This window comes from Gallinula chloropus (assembly GCF_964237585.1).
Source record: "Gallinula chloropus genome assembly, chromosome: 3".
NCBI classification, from domain to species: Eukaryota; Metazoa; Chordata; class Aves; order Gruiformes; family Rallidae; genus Gallinula; species Gallinula chloropus.
This window is the reverse complement of record NC_140087.1, coordinates 97,923,307-97,940,463: the sequence shown is the minus strand read 5'-3', so window position 1 is coordinate 97,940,463 and position 17,157 is coordinate 97,923,307. Positions and strand designations below refer to the sequence as shown.

The 17,157-nt window shown below is 41.8% G+C and overlaps 1 protein-coding gene across 1 annotated transcript; it reads right to left on the bottom strand.

Moving 5' to 3' along the window:
- Positions 1-304: 304 nt before the first annotated feature.
- Positions 305-16,312, bottom strand: ELOVL5 (ELOVL fatty acid elongase 5). Its single transcript, XM_084262421.1, has 7 exons — positions 16,252-16,312; positions 14,162-14,349; positions 8,646-8,723; positions 7,833-8,004; positions 6,237-6,361; positions 3,722-3,856; positions 305-2,287 (listed from the first exon to the last, which is right to left on the bottom strand). The coding sequence occupies exons 1-7, from the start codon at positions 16,307-16,309 to the stop codon at positions 2,156-2,158; spliced, it is 888 nt and encodes a 295-aa protein (XP_084118547.1). The 5' UTR covers positions 16,310-16,312; the 3' UTR covers positions 305-2,155.
- Positions 16,313-17,157: the final 845 nt, after the last annotated feature.

Here is a 17,157-nt window from a genome sequence, read left to right as displayed (position 1 = left end):
CTCTCCACCATATTAAGCTTTGCTCCTGGCATTCATTGTCTGGGAGCCATTCAGGCTGCTCTGCATTCAAGTGAGTCAGTGACGTCAGCGGGAGGGTTAATCCATCACATGGACAAGTATTTCTACAGTCAGGCAAGGGAACAGCATTTATTAAGAGCCACAGGTTTCTGTAAGGCATCTGCTGTCACATGTCTGCTGTGCTCCATTTCTCTGGGTATCTGCCGCTGTCCTTCCACCACGACAGCTCTTCCTTGGCCTGACACGGGATGGAGCAATGCATTGAATCCGTACAAACCCACCAGAATTCAGGCAGAGATCATCAAAAGTGTTTTAATGATTAAACCATGTCAAACATTAACAACGTCGGTATATTCGGATGAGCCAAGGGTTTATTTCTAGCACATTTAGACAGCCTATTTTGAACATTATAGCTGCTGTACTGAGCTATGTAAAGACTCTGCAAACCAGTACCTAGAAATGAAGACACATGCACAAGCTTTGATAATGTAAACATAACAGACACTGTCTCCTTCAAAACAAGGAATGAAAACCCACAAGGCTAGTAGGAGAACTTAATAATTCCCTAAGAGATGTGCAAAAATTTTAAAAAAGATTTAATTAAAAAAAAAAAGTTAAAACTGGCATTTATATAAATATCAAAAAAACAAATAGTTAACCTTGAGCTATGACCAGCAGAATGTCTTGTACTATTCATTTTTTCAGAGCTTAATGAATAAGATATTCATAAGCCAAACTCCACCACGACAGATACCAGAATACCAGCAACAGATATTGGCTTTGCAACCGACTCCTCCTATGCGCAAGGCAGGATTTTACACAGGGAGTAGCTTTAACAAGCACTCAAACCAAATCCTCAGATAACAAGCCAGAACATTACCGGTGATACACACAACGCACATTACAGAAACAGACATTTCCAGCACATTTCAGTAACATTTAAAAAACATTAGATATGACTTAGACCATTTAATTTTGCTTGTTTCGGAAAAAGCCCACAAAAAACCGGGAAAAAGCCCACAAAATACCCCAAAAACCCCACCCATGTTTGTGTTAGGCACATTTTAAAAATGAACATATGCTACATGAAGAACGGCACCGATACCAACTTAAACACAGATTCTATCAGAATTCTATCAGAAAAGCATCTTTCTGTCTTTGCTTTTAAATACGCTCTCAGATACATCACAGACTTAAACAGTAGCTCCTAAAATGTGGATATGGCTATGGTAATAACACTTGAAATTCTGCCAGTTCCCATATTAAAAAACACTCTTCATTTAGCTTGTAGGAATTCTCAAAAATAAGACAAGAAAGAAAAAAGGAGGAAAGAAAAGATGGGTCCACCCTGTATATACTCTAAACCTTAGAGACAATATTTAAACCTTACTGGACTGTGTAAGCGCCAATTAATTTTACATTAGTGACATAGTTCAAATAAAAAAATAAGATCTATTAAAAAGGTAAAATAACTTTTCCATCTGGTTTGTGACCCTATAGTCAGTTAAAGCCAAATATACAAAACTAAATGCGCCATTTCCAATTTCACTGTATCGCGTAGGAGATACGCAACGCCGTGTATCACGTACAGAACAGCAAAATGATCAATGGATTCTTCTAAATGACTTTTTAATAAAAAGTCAGTCGGCTGAAAAGTTGAAACATACCCTAATTTTTAAACCAGTAATAAGCTTTGGGCCCTGCTTTTAATTTAAGGCATGTGTGTTTATCTACTGAAACCAGCATCATACAAATTACCTCTACAATCACATGCATGATCTACAGTAAAAAAAAATGGAGGTTTAGATTACAGTGTTTTCAAATTGTGAATCATAATTCAGCACCTATCATATTGACTAGTAAGGCAACAGCAGTGTCGGATACTACGATAATACTCCCTTCCACAGTCTATAGCGGGGTCAGTGACAGCCCAGAATTATTTTTAAACTTTAACCTACTTTTATGTTCTTTATACAGTTTCTAGGGTGTTTGCACTGGTTAAGTCCTACATAAATCACACTATTCTAGGCAGGAATAGTTACAGTAGCTGTTAGAGTATTAGTGCACAACTCTTATTGTGCTTACAATCAGATGATTTTGTTGTTGGGGTTATCAAAATGGTTTTTCAGTTTGGTCTTCAATCCTTCCTTTGTTTCCTTTGTTTCACATTGTTCTCAAGGGAAGAAAAGCTGTTTGTGTACCCGTTCACAGTGGCCGTAGAGCCGTTCTGATACTCTTTCCTCCTCGAGGATGCCTTCTTGTTGTAAGTCTAGAATATATGGAAGGACACATGGCTTTGCTTATCAAGATATAAATAACCACTTCCTCACAGTAACTCAAGAAGCTCAGATGTAAACTTGCATCCATCATTTTTAAAGACTTTGTGACGGTGGCAGAGTCTAACAAGCTCTACCATTTTTTGCATGTGAGGCTATACTACGCCTTTCATTCATCACAGCAGGAGAATTAGTTCACTGGGAAAGAAAAAGGCCTGGTAGTATGATGGGTAGCACTGGTAGCGCTGTGTTAACAGTGAATTCAAAACAAGGGAAGCAATTTTATGAGCAGAGTATGGCAGAAGAATATACTCAAAATGACAAGTAAGGAAGGAGGTCTGATGCACCGCAGGTGACTATCTCAAACAAAGGCAGAGAAGCGGGTAAACAAGAGCAGTGAGGGATGTTCAGAGACAGAAATGTGAAAGAAACTGGTGCTGGACAACATGGGAAGGAAAAGGTAACAGGACACCCCAAAAAAATTTACAGATGGGGGAAAAAATACACAGGAATTAGTCTTTGTGAAAGGGGCTCAGTTGCCTGACAAAAGCCTTTCCCAATATGTGTGTGTGAAAGGAAGTTAAACCGTTAAATGTTAAAATATGAGCGAAATTTGTTAAGGAAGTAAAGTGATATTGGGAATGTACTATCACATTTAATTAGCATGTTCATATGCACTGAGTGATATGGACCATGGGGCTGATTTTAAGAAGCACTAGAAGATCAGATAAAGAAGCCTCCTACGTTTACCCCCCCCCCCCCCCCCCCCCCCTTGAATCACTCTTACCAGACCCAAAATGCTCACATATTTCAAGAGACTTTTACAATACATAACAGAGTTAGCTTGTTTGGGGGCAGTACTATGTTGGTTTGATATTCTGAAGACGGGTACATCTTTGCTCAGTGCCTGATTACTCAGAACAGCACATACCAAGTCTGGTTCTGTTCAGACATGAAATCAGTTTTTGTAGAAAAACAATTCAAAATGCCAATTTTCCACGTGGAAATACAAGCAAATGCCGGTAAAGGTGAGCCAAAACCAGACTGTGTGTGTTGGGAGTTTGGGCAGTTTCCCTGGATATAAAACAAGCCTTTCCCCTTCTGAGAGCAGTAATGAACTATTCCTTCGGGTGCTTCACGGGCTGCCATTTTATTTCAGACTGGAAAGCTGTTTCTTACAATAAAGCTCTTCCTCTCCCTTGTCTGCATTATTAAAATGCCTCTTTGTGCCACTCTGCTTACCGAAATTACTAATTGTTCTGAACTACAGATACAAAACATCAGAAGATTCAAAACCAGAGGGCCGAACAACTAGTACTTCAAGATTGTATACATATTACGAGAAGATAGCAACAGGATATTTCAAGCACATCTTTCCATAAACAGCTTCCCAAGAGATACAAAGACTCGACCAGCGTTACTCTTACCTGAATATAGAAATTTGTGAAGAGGATAATCAAAGAAATCATATAAGAAATCTGGAAATACAGCCACCCCTGAGGAAATGCACACGGCCAAACAACACCACAGCTGGTCTGGAAGATTGTCAGGACAAACTGAGTCTGGGGAGAGAAAAAAAAAAAGAAAAGAGGAGGAGAAATGGAGCACAAGAACGTAAGGAGGAAAAAAAAAAGTGCCATTAGTGACAAAAATCTCATGAGTTACTTCCAAAACAAGTCAAAAATATGTAATGCTGTGCGTTTGACAAGTTTATCTTCTCTGTCTTGCTAAGTGTAAACCTGAGTTAGCAGACAGTCAGGCTGTGGTATTCTGTTACTTAAGTGGTTTTAGTTGATTAATATAATTCCATTTTAGAGCACGAGAGTAACTTCTGTAGAATTGAGCTATAAATATGCTAAGGAACAAAGACCACCTTCTTTGTAGTGAATGCTCACTGGGGTTTGGCTCCACCATCCTAACAGAGTAGCTATGCATCTCACTGCTTCAGTCGCAAAAGATTTGGGCCCACTGGGTTTACACGTGGATCCCATGATCCTCTCCCACAGACAAGGACTGCATGGCTCCAGTGTAAGAATTTTTGGATATATGCTGCAGGGAAGCCAGGGAGGCAGGAAGGAGGACTGGGGTTTAATTATCTTCAGTTATCTCTTTTGGAAACGCAGATCTTCGGTTTAAGTGCTGCAGAGGGCCTCAGGCAAAATTCATCCTTACATGAAGGCTACCAGATTAGGGAATGTTTATTTTAAAAGGGAAAGAGTGTTGTGTTCTCTGCTATTCTGCTGCCCTAGCAGCTATGTAGACAGAGCAGGCAGAGAAGTGAAAGCAGCTGTGACAATAGCCAGGGGAGCAACTGAAGCACCGAGACACTTGCACTCTGTGGCACTCAAACAACCAGGGTGAAGAACAGCACCTAAATCTGCAAGAAGAAGAAGAACCCCACCACCAAAACCCCAAAAACCAACACACAAAGCAACCCTGACTCCCAAGCAATGATCCCACTGCTACAATACTTAGTGCCCTCAGGAAGGAGAGTGCTTAAAAAAGTAAGAGCTTTTGAGACTCAACACTCTGAATAGCAAATGCTATTAATCATCACCAGCAAAGGTTATTAAACCTATTCACAGCTCTGAGAGGGTGCTGGGGGAGGGGAGGGAGAGCAAGATGGAAGATAACAAAAAAATCACAGAATCATAGAATCTTTAAGGTTGGAAAAGACCTCTAAGATCATCAAAACTGTCTGTCCAATACCACCATGTCAACTAAACCATGTCCTGGAGTGCTACATCTACATTTTTTGAACACCTCCAGGGATGGTGAATTCACCACCTATCTGGGCATCCTGTTCCAACACCAGACCGCTCTTTTGGTAAACAAATTCTTCCTGATATCCAATCTAAACCTCCCCTGACGTAACTTGGAACCACTTCCTCTTATCCTATTGCTTGTTACTTGGGAGAAGAGACCAACCCCCAAGCTCACTACAACCTCCTTTTAGATAGTTGTGGAGAGCGATAAGGCCTCCCCTCAGCCTCCTCTTCTTCAGGCTAAACCACCCCAGTTCCTTCAGCTGATCCTCTTAAGACTTGTGCTCCAAACCCTTTACCAGCTTTGTTGCCCTTCTCTGGACCTGCTCCAGCACCTCAAAGTCCTTCTTGTAGTCTATCTCTAGGCTTCAGTTTCCCCACCTTCAAAATAGGAAGACAGAATACCCCTGTTTTGGGTTTCCCCATGGTGTTCTGACACGTTATACACATTGAAACCTGGTTCTTGTGCAGTATCATTACAGCATGTACCATATTGCTCAGTTTTGTTGTTCTTTTCACCTCTGGCACACAGCATTCAGGCTTCATCACTGTATACACAGGAAACAATACAGATGGATGCAAGGAGTCCAACACAGAATTACAAGAGAAAAAAATCTGGCCATTTAAAGTGCAGAAGGAGACCAGAAATATTGAACAGTTTTTAATAAACCATTTGCAACTGCATGCAAAAGTGAGACACAGAAGCCATTGTCCTGTGGGACTAGAATGAAGGGCCTTGTTAGCTGCACATCATTTCTGGTCTGTCATCTCAACACCAGCCTGAGCAATCACACTGATAAGAACATGCTAGTTCAAGCAGGCTTGGAAGAAAAAACTTCTCCCTCCTCTCTGGCTAGTGAGTCCCAGAAGACCCAGGGCTGCAACTCCCAGATACATCCAGCCACACAACGTGGGGCGGTGGAGGAAGACCCTGCTGGTCTCAGCACTCATCTGTGTACACCATCAATCCACAGCTCCCCCCCATCCCAAAAAAAGAACAAACAGAGGTGCAGAAGCTGGATTTCTAAGGCAATTTAGGCACTTAAAGATGTGGAAAGTATTAGCCTTCATTCTCCCTTCTTCTACCCACTGCCAAAATTTTCTAACTCTGTAAAGACAGGGGGACCCCATCACTAATACAAGAGCCTGCTGAAGCCCTGAAGAGCTAATCACTCACCAGCTGCCCCTGAGTGATGTACTTCTTCCACCACAGATACGGACGCATTGCTGGAACAGCAGACAATCCGTAGTAGGAGTACATGAGGACGTGGATAAAGCTGTTCAGTGTGGCACCAAAGTAAGCTAAAAAAAAAGGGTAAAGGAAAAAGAAAGTACACTGTATTACCAGGAACATGCTGTTTCATGGAACCTACAAAAATAACAAGTTCAAAATGTTACTATTTAAAACTTTCTTAGAAGAAAAATGAGATTTATTCCCCCCCCCCCCCTTTTCTTCTGCTCACCCAGTGGACTGGCTGAGCTGCTTTGCAGCTGTGCAGTTCATACCAGCTTTCTACTTTTGTTTCCTCAATTTATTCTTTTTCACATCTACATTCTGGCTTCTCAAGGGAACTGAGGAAACTGATATAAAGGAGGCACATAAACATGCCAAACAATTGATCGCTTCACCCATCTAATTTTAGGCTTATTTCACTTCCTTCCAGGCAGGAGACTATTTTGTTTTTTATAGCCAAAAGCAACAGATATCATCAGAAATTGCAAGATAGCCATTTTATTTTGTCCTTGCTTACAGCACCTTTAGTTGCTAAAGAAACTTTCAGAACACAGAGCTCAGAAAGGAAGAAGAAAAACACATCACTAGAAATAGCACAAAAGTATTTGCAAGACCACACAAACACCAGATAGACTCCCAAGTATCTGCACTTTTGGCTGCTGTATAAACAGGGATCAGCTTCCCTGGAGGAGAACGTGGCTCCAGATGCACACTTTTTATAAGTTCAGCATTACTCACTGTTGTGCTGACAACGAAACAAATCCGAGTTTCTATGTTGCTTGGCTCAGAGAACAGACTCCTGAGCAACCCAGCCTCTCGGTCTGCACTGCTGGTAGCTCACATCCCCTGCACTTCAAAAGGTTTCTCTCGGGTGAGTGTTCAACAAAGCCAGTACCCATGAGCTGCACATCAGAACCACAGCTAAGCCACACTAATGCAGTCAGGAAACTGGATGCCAGCTAACAGCAGTGACCTCGAAGCACGGCAGCCAGTGCGCAGCGCCATTCAGACAAGAGACACACAGAAATCTTCTACCTAAGGTGTATTTGATCAAGTTCACTAGCACTCAGGGGACAAGATTTTAATTGAAATAATTTGTTATGGCTGCTGGTATAACAAGATTAAATGAAGAAAGTGACATCTCCAGTGAGCTTGACAGATACAGGGACAAGATTAGCCATCCTGCAGCTGGAATGAGCTTCTGGCTCTGGCTTGGAAAAAGTCTAATCTTTCATTAGAGGATCTGCAGCCACCCCAAAAAAAGAGAACATAAGGTTGACTGGTGTCCGAGCTGGACTACTGCAGCTGATAAACATCACACTGCCATGCAAACTCTGCAAACTAAGTCGTCATGCCTTAACTGGCACCTCTGTGGCTTAATAACTGCATCTCTCTGCAATAGCTGCAGTTCAGTGGAGCAGCTTAATATGGACACAACAAATCCTGCAGCTGAAGGTACCAGAGATGTTTGGCTTGTCCAAAAGAAAACCACAATAAGGCCCTTGCTGCAAGTGCTCCCCACCATGGCCCGGTACTTACAGTGACCACAAGGCACCCAGTTCATAACAAACCACCAAATGTTCAGCATCGTTGCGTGGTGGTAGACATGCAGAACAGTGATCTGATGATTATTTTTCCGCAAAATAAAGAAGAAGGTATCCATGAACTCAATGAGTTTGGAGAAGTAGTACCACCAGAGGACACGTATGATCTGGAAAGGAAGAAAGAAGTTTTAGAAGCACTGAACATTGTGGGGGCTTTCAACCCTTCTGGTACCTAAGTTAAATTAAAATCCAGATTCTACTGTGCACTACTTGGATTGAAGATGCTGATGAGATCTGTAAGGCTGCAGCCTCACATCTCTCTGCAGGAGATCTGTGGGTACAAACCCACAGTTACAATTGAAAATGGAATGCAGAGACCTTTACAAGACGTTACTGTTGTGCACCTGGGGTGTCCCAATAAAAACAAGAAAGTATTTAAGCAGAGTTGGTCCCACAGTGCTTTCTGTAAAGGAGATCTGAGCAGTGACCAGAAGAAACCATCACATCTCAGAAAGAGAAGGGAAGTCACAATACACTGCAGCTGGATACAGTCTGAAGATCAAATCCTTGGATTTTGACCTGGGAACGCTTTGAAAATTTATAGATCATCACTCACCAAAACACCAACTATGAGTATACTGTAGATTAACTAATATGTTTGACACTGCAATGTTCGTTGTATTGTAAAAGGAAAGGAAAAAAGCATATAGTTTGAACAAAATCCATATAATCAATACTGTTCTGCTCTCCACTTACACACATGGGGACAGTGTGAAACATTATTAGCTACAAGTCTTGATTACGTTACCTTCATATCAGCTTCTCCTCCACTGTGTGTATCCTGACAAAAGAAGTTGTATCCTCCTTCCCATACTCCCGTCACCAGCTGAGAAGATCAAAGAAGAAAGTGTCATCTGGGGAGAAGGCTGCACCCTGTGGCATGTGCAAATCTCCACAGTGGCTCTGCCAAGATGTCTGGTGCCAAGGGATTCACGGGCACCCCAGTGGGGCATTAGGGTGAATTCAACCTCCAAGCACTGACTGAATCATAGTGGAGGATGAATCATAAAGTTCTTCCAGTTGGGGTATACCAGAATAAAAATAAGCGGTAGCATCTTATCCCCACAGCGTGTGCGTTTTGCCCAGTCATACTCCAGGCAGATTCTTAAGAGATGTTTTTCCCTCTTGGCTCATGATCTAATTATTGGACAAAGCAAACAACCAAGCAAAGTAAATATATTTTTCTTCTTACTGTTTTTGGAAAGAAAAAGTTACATTTCCAAGAAATTTCATACACAGAGATCAAACTACACTTTTTTCAACCGTGTAACAGACTACATCTTCAGTGCTGCTACCCTTAACAGCTAGCAACTGATGGTTTACCTTCCTGTGACACTTCAAGATCTCCTTAAATAATTCACTTATCCTGAGGACATTACATCCTTCCCCAGACAAGTGACTTCCTCCACAGGATATGCCATTGCCTCCCTGACTTCCTGGCATAACAAGTAACACCTCAAACATGGGGGAATCACTTTCAAGAGTAACAACCAGCTATTAGTCACGAGCGGATGACGGGGAGCCTGCTGCTTGAAAACACTGCCTGAAAACAGGCTGGCTGAAACCTCCCAGGAAGCAAGAGGCAAGCTTAGTGTCTATGTCCCACCCATCCACGGGTGGGAGATGGAGAGGCAGGTTGAGGGTGGGACCAGAGGAGGGTACAAGGACAAAAGCGAGCTCCCCTTTAATACTGCAACAGAAGGCATCACTGGATGTTGTTTATAAAGATGCTTTTCCTCTTGGGGATAGCAAGGACAGAAGCAACAAATTTAGATGATTCCCAAGTAAAAAAAAGAGGAAATTGTTATGTGTCCCCCCCAAAAATTTTAAAGTCAGAGACAAATACCCTGCACAAGCAAGTTGTCTGGTTTTGGACTTACCTATACTCATGAAGAATAAAAAAAACCAAACCTTTGCAAAGCCATGGTGTAAAATTCCTTGTACTATAAGTCATTTAAAAGGATCACTTCATTAAAGGACTACAATAACTGGTACAATTAAACACTGCTCTGAACTGTGAATGGGAAGCTAATTCTAAATGGTATAATAAAGATTATCACTTCAATGGCCTACCTTTTCTCCGTGTTATTTCCTTCACACTTCATTTTCTCCTAAATTAGCTTTTAAAATACCCAGTCAGCCTAGGTCATCATTTTTGACCTTCTGAGATAGAATTATTGCTGCTATTTAGGGCAAGGAAAAAAAAAAAAGGAAAAAGACATCTTGTAATATCATAACATATAGACCTGAAATGATCTCATATATTAGAGATCAATCAATACCACCCTGCCACAGTGAGAGCAGGGCAGCCGTGCACATCAACAGCAGACCCAAGCAATATTTCCATCCAAGCAGCGAAGGGAAGGCGGACGTGGGAGGACTCCTCTGCTAGCCAAAGGACAGGCACGGCTCTGCAAAGCACACCAGCTTAAAAGTGATACCCTGCTAAAGAGCCAGCTACATCCCAGAGCAATCCCTGCACCAAACTGCTCTTAAGGCGTCGAGGGAAAGCCTGTGTGGCTTCATGGGTGCCCGCCAGTCCCTCAGACAGAAGACCACATTGTGCTGTGATCATGTTGTTAAGAGCTTACAGATGTTTCCATCCTGTTCTCATAGTTCAAGGAAGTGTTAGGAATAGAGGGATAATCACAATGTTTATATTGTCCTTAATCCAAATAGCATCCCTCACTAATGCTGTGGTCCGTAAACTTCCCCCAGGTAAAGGCTAGCACACTGAAACTGAAGAGCTTTTCCTCCAAGGGATACATGTCCAATACCTAAAGTGTAACACAACCAAAGATGCCTTGTACTGTCTCTCAAGAAATGAACCTGTCCAGAAAAGCCCCTCAGCTCAGCAGGAAAACCCCACAGCCTGAAGCTGCTTTTGTGCTCAAGCAACTTGTACTTCCTTCCCCTACATTATATTTTTTCTTTTTTTGTATTGCTTTAGTTTTGAAATTCCATTGCTGAATTCTTTAAAATGTTGTGGCATGTCCTTTTTTTAATCAACTCTGCTACCTAAATACCCCAGCACACTAACACCAGTCTGACTGGGCTGCAAGAGGTATTACTGGGGAGGATTTTGGGATTTTGTGATAAAACCAAAGCCTGCGACTCTCTGGAGAGGGGCAGATAAGGGACCCAGCACTGCATCATGCTGTCAAGGCGTGATGGGTTTATGAGCTTCAAAACAGGAAGATTAGAATGAAGTGAAGCAGAAGTTCACATGTCCGATCAAAGTAAGCAACAGCCTGCGGAGACATGAAATGTTATCTTTACATGAACGCTGTCACCTCAGGACAGAGATAAGGGTGCTTTGGGACATGTAGAGAAAAAATGGGGAAGACCAGCCTGGCAGCAAGCTGTCACCTGCAGCTCACTTGCTATGGCACCTCTTCCCTGAGTCCCCTCCCTCCTAAAACAGGGTGCCACTCCTAGGATGCATTTCCTACAGCATGCCCATCATCTCACCCATCAGGGAAACCTGAGACTTTTCTCAGGCAGATTCGGCAGAGAATTCATTTTTCAGATGAAATAAAAAAGGCCGTGAAAAGATTACTTAAGAAAGTAAGCCTTCATCACTGACCAGTTTTCTTGAATGTAAGTCTGGGTGGTCGGTATCTGGTCTAGTTTTGCTAACAAAGACCCCCAAAATAAAACAGGTCTGCATGCTGAATAATTGGGTACCTGTCACTCTCTCTGCTTTGCCAAATCACCCAGCCAGGGCTGAAACTCAAAGTGACAACAAGGAAGAGAACAGGGATTTACATCTCTCTTGTTTGAATGCTGCTCTTCACTGCTTCATCTTAAACGTGAGCACGTGCACTATAAAGTGCCACTGATCCCTGGTTAATCCTTCAAAGCCAGATTTCGATGACTGATGTGGTCCAGGCGAGGGTATCGCCTGCCTTGCACTGGCACAGGTAACTGTGGAGGCACTACAGCTAGAGAATATACCTGGAGGTGTGGGAAGCAGAGTTTTCCCTATCACCTGGCCCTTCAGCTCTCTCCCTGCACAGGTCTAGCAGCACGGTGTTACATCAGCATGGCTCTCTACCTGGCAGCATTCTTCCAGTATCAGTCCCTTGTTGAAGAACATCACTTGCCCTCATGTTTAGCTTGTAAGTGCTGCCAAACACATTCCCTTGCAACTGTCAGGAGTTCATTTAATAGTCTTCACAACTGCGTAGTCCCAATTGTAAAGAGAAGGTAAATTTACAACAATACCAACAAACACTTCCATACAGATAATGTTCTGTTAAGAGATGTATTCGCTTTGATGTGAGGTGTTTCACTGCATAGGAAAGAGGAGCCTGAATAGTGACGGCATTTTAGATGTCTCATTCCTCCACAATATGAAAGCTACTCAGCTGGTTACAAGCGTGGGGGCTTCCTTGGTGTACAATAAATAGTCCCTTCTTGGTAACCAGTCCATTGTTAGCAAAAAAAGGTATTTACAAGACCAATAGTTCAGATCTTTTCTATTATAAATTTATCAGCAAGTTTTGTAACATGGAAGAATACTACAGTAATTTTCATTTCAAACTGTGGGTATTATTCCAAGTATTCAAGGAGAAAAGACTGGCTATCTTGAGAGTTTTGTTCACACTTAGTATAAGTGAGAAGTCTGCACTTGTAAACCCTTAACAACATAATTGGAGGTTAAAACAATAGATTATTATATAATTATAAATAACAACTGCACAAAATAATGCAGGTGATGTACATGAAGTCCATAATGATCATTTTACACAAATTAAACAGACAAATTTTTCTGGATTATAACATCCAGACAGGGAGGTTACAAATGGAAGCACATCAAGAATGCAAGTTGTTTCAAGTACCTACTGAACGCAAAACCACTTCCCCCCAAAGAATTAAGTATCAAAGTTCTTAATAACTCAATAATTTCTGACCAGATAATTCACTACACAAAAGAAATAACTTGAAATGTTAATTGCTTCCTATTTAAACACTCATCTTGCAAAACACTATAGAATTAACTACAAACTTAAAGGAGAATTACAGCTTGCACATACTTCTAAGTATATGCCAAAAAAAAAAAAAATTTTTTTGGTTGAAAGCAAGCCAGAGCATTCTGTACATTAAAGCCACACACTCATTTCCGGACCACATTCTTGTTTACACTGCCATAGTTCCTCATTTTCACTTTAATAAAAAACATACAACTTTGACTAAAAGCAGCTGAAGTGCTCTCTGGGAAGTGAAACACTTTATACTAGGTCTTCATTTTGTTAGGAAAAGATCATAGAATCATAGAATTACATTGGTTGGAAGAGACCCTAAAGATCATCGAGTCCAATCACAAAAAAAAGAAAGTAAGTCCACAGAAAGTCCAATTCAGTTTGAAATCTATTTGTATGGTCACATTTTAACTTCCAAAAAACCAGATGAATCACAACGTGTTGATGAAATTGTTTCAACAAGACTAAGACTTCGGGTACCTGAAGGAAAGCTGGGGAAGGACTGTTTGTAAGGGCATGCAGCAACAGGACGAGGGGCAATGGGTTTATATTCGAGCTGTTCAGGTTTAGGTTAGACAGCAGGAAGAATTTCTTCACTATCAGGTTGGTGAGGCACTGGAACAGGTTGCCCAGAGAGGTGGAGGACACCCTATTCTTATGGATATTCAAGGTCAGGCTTGATGGGGCTCTGAGCAATCTGATCCAGTGAAGATGTCCCTGCTTACTGCAGGGGGGTTGGACTAGATGACCTTTAAAGGTCCCTTCCAACATAATGCATTCTGTGATTCTGTAATTCTAAGAGGACATAAGTTACTGTAATCTTACAGAAAGAGAGATGAAGAGTGTGTGCATGATAATTTAAATAAAACCCATTTTGTGCTCTGAATCAATCCGTAGTTTTGCTATGAAGTACTTTGTACAATCCCCCAGCACAATCAGGTTGAGAACGACTTCTAGGCAAGGAGGTATTACTGAAGGAGAGATTGATGCTGCAAGGTCAGGCCTTCAGTTGCACCGAGCAAGAGAAGCGTTTGAACCATCGCTAAGCAAGGTCAGCACAGATGTTTAAGCTGGGTTTTGTTTCATGCTGTCCTTAAGAAATAACATTACAACTACGGCTGCCTCCCCTGAGAAGTGACACTGAAGAACGGTAGTCAACATTTCTGCAGGTGTTTCCCCAGGTTTAGGAGGACTGTCCTCAGACATAGTTTTCAACATAAGCCAGTATAATTCAAATAGATACTACAAAATAACCCCGACCCAACCCCTTTTCTCCTACCTCGTAAAACATATACAGAGAAAGCAACGTAAGTCCAAGGTTGTAGAGCACTAGAATACCCCGGCAGGAAAACGGCTGCCTATTCCGCATGTACTTTGGTCCTAGCCACACAATTAGTAAGTACAAGGCTGAGAAGATAAAGGTAGGTGTATAGTTCTCCAGAAGAAGCCATCCTTTTACTCTGGGATCTGAAACAAACAAAAACATATAAACCATTTACATTTTGTAAAGGGAGGAGTTCAATCATCCAGAAAAAGCTTTACTCAAAATGCTTCTAGTGTTGGATCTACTGGAGAAAGACAAAGGGAGAGCAGCGAGCCCTTTTATTAAGGGCCACTTTGCTCATCACAAAAAACCTTTCACAAATGACATAACTTTAGTTATCCAGGCGTTAAAGAAACCAGAAAGAATCCTCTTCCTAAGGCAAAGATATTCCTAAATAATTACCGCTACTATTTTTAAATATTGATTACAGTTCAGAATGATCTTTCACCCTGAATACCTCAGATGAGCCTAAATTATAAAAAATATGCTCAACAGGTCCCCTTCCCTCCTTATTGTCTCAAACCAGTGTTTCCCCATAGTACACGTCTTATGTCCTCCACAGCCAGCAAAGCTACGAGTGAAGCAAATAACCTCTGTGGTTATTAATGGATGACCTCAGTAGTTATTTTCTAAGCAATACTAACCCAATTAGACTCATGTATGTGCTACTCAGGAGGATTAAATTTTTGGAGTCCTTGTATGAGCCATGAAACACAGAGCTGTCAGTCCGGTCTGACTAACCAATCCAGTTAGCAACATGTCAGCTGCTCAGGAAAAACAGATAAACCACCCCAAATCAGAGGATTTCAGGGAAGTCACTTGGGATAAGCGCATGATCCTTCTGAACCACAACTGTACTGTCCATATCCAGCAACAGCACAGTATTTCTCTCGTCTCACTAAAGTCCTGCACAAAGGATTGAAACCAAGCTTACCAAACCATAAATGAACAATTCAAGTACTGTTGGCATTTACAGCCCTGACTTTATGTTAGAGGGCATAAGAAATGAGGCCTTAAAGTGTAGGTTAGGAAGTAGTTAAGAAAGTTGGGGAATCGTTTGGATTTGCCACCTTTATGGTTCATTATTTTCAAGGCATGACAAATATAGACCATCTGCCAACACACACACTAAGTCATACCAGAACATCCAGGCTAATTAAACAAACCAGGGGTGAGTAGGAGAGGGCAACAAGGGCACAAAACTACTAAAAGCAAACAGAATGCATGCTTTGAAAGATCCAAGGCTTGTTCTAACTCCTGTGGACCTTGTCCTGCAAAGAAGTGGCACCACCACCACTGGAGTTTCACCAGGACAAAAATGAGGTAGGAAAGATGCTATTGAAGCAATCAGGCAGAAGAGTACATGCCACTGAGCAGCATCAATGTGCATGCTCCTTATGGGATGCTGACATTTAATCCCCCCTGGTCAGGACCAGGTGGAACTCGGCAATCTCCACCCCAGCTGGAAGCCCTCACCACAAGGTCACCATCTGTCCTCATCCCACTGACTCTGCCTTCCTCATGCTAACCAGGATTGCAGTTCTTCACCTGTAGACTTTTTCCCAATGAAAAACCTACCAAGACCATTGTGTTTTGTGAATGGTTTTAAAGAAGTTATGCTTTCCAAAACCCAGAGATTTTTCCAGTGAAAAATTCCTTGGCAGCTCTGATCATGAGGTCAAGAGTACTTGGATTTCACCAAATACACACACACACACAAAGAAAGCTATTATTAAATTATTAAAAAAAAAATAGAGCAAATATCTGAGTGAGAGAAGTTGTTCAATAAGACTAACAACAGGAGCTTAAGTAATAGTAAGAAGAACAGCACCTCTGACTGTCATAGCTGGATAATTAGCAGCTCTTCCGGTCAAAAGATCAGAAGCACTGAATGGACTTTCTTGTTTACTACAGAATAAGAAATTTGGATGCTTTGCAGATACTAAAGAAAGTCCAGATGTTAGAAGGAAGTTCTTTCTTACGGTTCTGGTATCTGCACTTCAACATCAGTTTTATGTCTGTATTTATTTTTTGACAAACCTTACCTCTGGGTCCAAGCCAAACATCAAGGTAGCTATTGATTGTTTTATCCAGAAGTTCCATTCTACAACCTATGGAAATGGAAAGGAGAGGAGAAAGTTAGTTCTTCAGCTCATGGAAATAGTTTCATCACCTGAATACCATCTATTAGGGTTAACAAAGAAAATACTACTGAGATGCAAAAACTGCAGCAGACATACTGGACATTAACTGGCATATATAAGCCACATAAAGCTCTTTCTAGTCTCAGGAGAAGCACTGGTGAGAGAGAAGTGCTTCCCACTGAACTATTTAATCATGGACCTAGGTACACAGAAGCTTAAAACAGCGGATTCAGATTAACCTGAAGTTCTTTTTAGTTCTGTATTTTTAAATGCAAATACAGGATGACATCTTGCAAGATCCCCCTGCAAGGGAGGAGGAGGAGGACTGGACCTTGAGAAAGCCAGCAACACTGAAATTCTCAAGTAAATACTATGAAGTTCTTTTAACAAAGAGCCAGAATGGCTGGCAGCCCTAGCTGGGGAGGAGGAGGGGAAAGAAAAAAGTGAAAACTGGCTCTGCTATCACTTTTGCAGATTGGTGACTGATTACAGCTCTGATTAACAGCCCATAAAACCAAGCGAGGTTGTTGCAGAGGCAAGGGGAGGGAAACATTGCAATTCGTGGCAGGAGTATCTCCAGTTCCAAAACCTTCTTCTTGGTAATCACAGAATCATAGAGTTGTAGGGGTTGGAAGGGACCTCCAGGGATCATCGGGTCCAACCCCCCTGCCAAAGCAGCTCCCTAGGACATATCACTCAGATAGGCGTCCAGACGGGTCTTGAATATCTCCAGAGATGGAGACTCCACCACCTCCCTGGGCAGCCTGTCCCAGGGCTCTGTCACCCTCACTGGGAAAAAGTTCTTCC